General features: G+C 44.9%; 1 protein-coding gene across 4 annotated transcripts in view; it reads right to left on the bottom strand.

Moving 5' to 3' along the window:
* The window catches only part of IP6K1 (inositol hexakisphosphate kinase 1), an 86,606-nt gene that overhangs the window by 22,311 nt on the left and 58,766 nt on the right, over positions 1 to 5,529 (bottom strand). For 2 of the 4 annotated variants that reach the window (XM_011939066.1, XM_011939067.1), the window contains exon 2: positions 625 to 975. The exons of the other annotated variants lie outside the window; for them this stretch is intronic. In XM_011939066.1, the coding sequence (XP_011794456.1) occupies positions 625 to 847 (223 nt within the window). In that variant the 5' untranslated portion in view covers positions 848 to 975. The remainder of the gene's footprint in view (positions 1 to 624; positions 976 to 5,529) is intronic. 4 annotated transcript variants of the gene reach the window in all.

Below are 5,529 nucleotides of genomic sequence, written 5' to 3'. Positions count from 1 at the left end.
TCCAGCCTGGGCAACAGAGCGAGACTCCGTCTCAAAAAAAAAAATAAAATAAAATAAAAAATAAAATAAAATACAGTTAGTTAATTCTGGTATAGTTAATATTCATAAGGTTCTTTTCTATAAAGTTTACTTATATTTTAAAATAAATTATTTTTCCTTCAAATATTAGGATTTCCAGGCCCCAGAAAGTCCCTGCATTTCTTACCAACAATTCTTTGCCCCAGCACATACAGACACAGGCTCCACATAGCCCCACTGCCAGCCATCCAACCACTTTAACCTGGGAAGTACCCATTCCTCCTCTGAGACGAGAGAAATGTTCCCTCTTCTCTCCTAGACTAGTGTCGCAGCAATTGGGAAAACTCATTGACAACAGCATGCTCTTTTCCATCAATGGAACTTAATGCTATGACTTTTTCTCAGCTTCACCTATTAATAAATTCAATTTTCAAGATCTGAAGACCTTGCTGATGCTTTCAGCCTAATTTTACCTAATAAAGTGACTTAGTGCTTTGAGAAAAAAGACCTACAATGATATAACATGGCAAACAAATCAAGAAAAACTGTGGCAAGGGGTCTATAGGCCCAAGGCTGCTGCTTTCATTAAACTGGCCAGTGACTGACCTTTGTATTCAGGAGTGAACTCCTTCATTTCGGGAGGGAGGGACTCGTAGAAGCGCTGTTCCCGAGAGATGAGGGGCTTGCACACAGTGTGATCGTCGTAGCGCATCATGCTGCTGTGTCCGCCTACTTGGTGGATGAAGGGCTCCAGGAGGACTCCCCGGTCTCCAGCCCGACTTGCATTCTTGCCATACTGCCCCACTTCCATGGTTTGACAAACACACATTGCGTTGGGGGCCAGTTGCACACTGAGGGCAGAGGATGCAGCACATGGGCCACAAAAGGAGAGCTGGGTAGAAGGTCCTGGCCAGCTGAAAGCCAATGGTCAGATTCTATTCGGCTTATGATTCTGTCCTATAGAAAAGAAGAGAGGAAGAAGGAATCAAAACACTGGGCGAGTCACAATTTCCCTGGAGCTCCATGAGTGAGAGCAGGGACTCTGTTTTGTTCTCTGCTATGTGTATCCCCAGCACATACAATACTACGTGGCACATTAAAGGCAGTTGGTTAAATTTTTGCTGAATGATGCAACCTTGCCCTCTTCCATCTATCTTGTGCACAGAAGCCCACATTCTCTGCCTTTCCTAGTTCTCACCTCCCTTCTGAGTTATCTAAATGATTTTATTTTAGAGCTACAGCACATTACAACCATCAGGAAAGCAACTATCCCGGTTTATTTCACACCCAAAGATGAGATCAGAAAAAAAACAGAAGGCAAAGGGAATTTGTTCTGTTCAGACTCCTTAGGATATCCAGTACTGGTAACGGTCTCTCCTTCACTCAGAGGAAGGGTTTCTGTCTGAGGAATTAGGTTACATGAGATTCCTAAATTCTCCACTGAAGGTGCCAAGGACCAGGCAGGAAGCCATTCCTTGCTGAGCTGTAGGACACTGGTCCCCAACTTCTTTGGCAGCAGGAACCAGTTTCATGGAAGACAATTTTTCCACGGACCAGCTGTGGGGGCGATGGTTTCAGGATAATTAAGGCACATTACATTTATTGTATACTGTATTTCTATTATTATTACATTGTAATATATAATGAAATAATTATACAACTCACCATAATGTAGAATCCTTGGGAGCTCTAAGATTGTTTTCCTGCAACTGAACGGTCCCATCTTGAGGTGATGGAAGACAATGACAGATCATCAGGCATTAGATTCTCATAAGGAGCACTCAACCTAGATCCCTCACATGCGCAGTCCACAATAGGGTTCATGCTCCTATGAGAATCTAATGCCACTGCTGATCTGACGGGAGGCAGAGCTCCGGCGGTAATGCAAGCAAGGGGAGCAGCTGTCAATACAGATGAAGCTTTGCTTGCTTGCTTACCCACCACTCACCTCCTACTGTGAGGCCCAGTTTCTAACAGGCCATGGACCAGTACCCAGGGACCCCTGCTATAGGATCATTAAGGTTTTGCTTTTCCCAAAGGAATTCAGGCTTCAGATTTCTTCTACTTTAAATCTATGGTTGTCAATTTATGACCATTCCCTTTCTGACTCCATACCAACCAGTGGGACAAGGAAGAAGCTCCCTGTACTCAAACTCCCTCTTTATAATGTCAATTTTCTCTCAAAAAATTTAAAGTAGTTGGCAAATTTCTTAACACTGAGTGTATTTTTAAATTAGGAATGTAGTCAGCAAGACTACATCAGAAAGATTAAGACAGAAAAAAAAAGTATTAGTAGAGCAGGAATATGGTCTCATATGTAAGAGACAAACCATTGGGGTTTTTGTTGTTGTTGTTTTTCCTGGACCTTGTAATTATGGACAAAATGGGGTACAAAAATACCACTGCTGAACTGTGATCGCACTACTGCACTCCAGCCTGCATGACAGAGCAAGACCCTGTCTCAAAAAAAGAAAGAAAAAACTACTGCAAAACTGCAAAATCTTAACCCAAAGCTGCCCAGGCAGCTAGCTATGTTTTATTTCACTACTATCACCAAAATAAATTATTCTGTACTCCCAGTCTCCAGACTGCACTATTTTAATGCACATACACTTCTTTTTTTTTTTGCCTAGTTATCCTTAATAAAGTCTAGGAATACTACCTGGGACAAGGCAATACTGCCTTCAGGACAAGGCAACTCTGCCCCAGGTAGTATTCCTAGACTCCATTCTCTCCAAACCTGAGTATAGGGTACACATCTATGGCTCCTAAGGTACCCTATGCCAGCTCTACCACAATACTATACCACTGTGCTGTCATCTATTAACTCACTGTCATCACCACCAAACCATTCTCTCTTATTTCCACAGCAAAGGTCCAAGGCAGTTTCCACCATGTAGTAAATACTTAAAAAAAAAAGAGTTGTTGGATTGTGGAGGGCAGGTCAGGGTCTCTGGAGGTGGTCATTGCCGCCGTACTGCATTGTTCAGTACTATAGATTGGCTCCTGTCCTGGTCCCAGTCAGGCTAAAGGAGACCTATCTCTGGCTGTGCTTCTCCCTGGGAATGCTTCTGACTACGGACACATGGAAAGTGCTAAACTTTCTAGCCTGAGTCATTGGGTGGCTGGGAAAAGAGAGGGGTCACAGTGTCAGGTGCCCCAGAAGAGTGGTGCAGGAGAGTCAAGGAAATAGGCTGGGTGCAGTGGTTCACACCTGTAATCCCAGCACGTTGGGAGACCAAAGCAGGTGGATCACCTGAGGTCAGGAGTTCAAGACCAGCCTGGCCAACATGGTGAAACCCACTCTTCTAAAAATACACATACACAAAAAAAATTAGCTGAGCATGGTGGTGCGTGCCTGTAATCTCAGCTACTTGGGAGGCTGAGGCACAAGAATCGCTTGAACCCATAAGGCGGAGGTATCAGTGAGCCAAGATTGCGCCACTGCACTCCAGCCTGGGCAACAGAGCAGGACTCCTTCTTAAAAAAGGAAAAAAAAAGACCGGGCACAGTGGCTCAAGCCTGTAATCCCAGCACTTGGGGAGGCCAAGACGGGCGGACCACGAGGTCAGGAGATCGAGACCATCCTGGCTAACACGGTGAAACCCCGTCTCTACTAAAAAAATACAAAAAACTAGCCGGGCGTGGTGGCGGGCGCCTGTAGTCCCAGCTACTCGGGAGGCTGAGGCGGGAGAATGGCATGAACCCGGGAGGCAGAGCTTGCAGTGAGCTGAGATCCGGCCACTGCACTCCAGCCTGGGCGACAGAGCGAGACTCCGTCTCAAAAAAAAAAGAAAACAAAAATTGAAATAGCCCTTCCCCTGACTCTGAGAGATCTGTGGCAACTTCTGCAGCTTCCACAGGACTGAGGGCAGAGTCCACTCTTCAGTCTATCTAGATATTTGGTATTTTGTTTCCATATGATGTCAACATAAAGTCATGGCATTGTTTCTGTGTTTGAAATAGTCTCCCTAAGAGTAAATATACCACGTATCTATAACTTTGTTTTGATATTACTTTTTTAATAACCCTGGAATCTGAAATAGTGGAAGTACCCAGAACCCTCTCAAGCTCTGTGAAACCTTGCTTTACAAGGTGTGGGTGGAGCCTCGTAAGTCACTTAACTTTTCCAAGTCTTCTCATACTCCTAACCCTGTGGGATTTGCAGATGCAGGTAAAGGGCTTGGGCTGGCCCCACCTAGTGTCCAGCCCTGGAAATAGCAACAGCTCTGACTCCCGTTTTTTTTTTTGTGACGGAGTCTCGCTCCGTCCCTAGGCTGGAGTGCAGTGGCACGATCTCAGCTCACAGCAACCTCTACCTCCCGGGTTCAAGCGATTCTCCTGCCTCAGCCTCCTGAGTAGCTGGGATTACAGGTGCACGCCACCACGCTCAGCTAATTTTTGTATTTTTAGTAGAGACGAGTTTTCACCATGTTGGCCAGGATGGTATCGATCTCTTGACCTCATGATCCACCCGCCTCAGCCTCCCACAATGCTGGGATTACAGGCATAAACCACCACGCCCAACCCTGACTCTTTTTCTATCAACCAGAGGTTACTTCTGAAGTCTGGTGTCCACAGAGGCTACTGTGAAAACTACTGTCGGAGAAGGCCGTAGATGATGATTATGTTGGTTGCCTACATAACGTCTTTCTCTGCTACTTCATTGCTAATAGAGCCCCCATCTTATTCAGGTAGCCAACTGCAAAGTGTCTACTCCCTGAGAGGTTATGGGGTTCGACTGCTCTGCTATGGGTTTATGCACCTCTCAGCTACAATAGAGACTCTCTCCTTTGTTTGCTTTGTAATATTTTAGTTACACAGTTTAAGATAATTATTGCATAAAATGCAAAGAATGCTATTTATGAAAAGAACTTGCTGAGATTGATTTTTTTCTCACTGGTGAATTGCAACAAATGGAAACAAATTTTTACTGCAAAAATATTAGTTACAATAGTTAGGTTGACTTTCTGGTTACAATAACAAACTCCTTGAACATATCACTGAACTCCAAAATGAATTAGGTCTCAAGTAAAAAGAAGTTTCTCATGTTAATGAGATATAATTTTTTTTGTTTGTTTTGCTTTTTAGAGTTGGGGTCTGTCACCCAGGTTGGAGAATAGCGGTATGATCATGGCTCACTGCAGCCTCTAACTCCTGGGATCAAGGGATCCTTTCACCTCAGCCTCCAAAGTAGTTGGGACTACAAGTATATTCACCAAGCCTGGCTAACTTAAAAAAAATTTTTTTTGCCTGGTGCGGTGGCTCACGCCTGCAATCCCAGCACTTTGGGAGGCCAAGGCGGGCGGATCACAAGGTCAGGAGATCGAGACCATCCTGGCAAACACGGTGAAACCCCGTCTCTATTAAAAATACAAAAAATTAGCCGGGCGTGGTGGCGGGAGCCTGTAGTCCCAGCTACTTCGGAGGCTGCGGCAGGAGCATTGATTGAGCCTGGAAGGTCGAGCCTGCAGTAAGCAAAGGTTGCACCACTGTACTTCAGCCTGGGTG

This window comes from Colobus angolensis, unplaced genomic scaffold (assembly GCF_000951035.1).
Source record: "Colobus angolensis palliatus isolate OR3802 unplaced genomic scaffold, Cang.pa_1.0 Scaffold18, whole genome shotgun sequence".
NCBI classification, from domain to species: Eukaryota; Metazoa; Chordata; class Mammalia; order Primates; family Cercopithecidae; genus Colobus; species Colobus angolensis.
The sequence above is the reverse complement of the archived record's forward strand: the minus strand, read 5'-3'. Positions and strand labels throughout refer to the sequence as shown.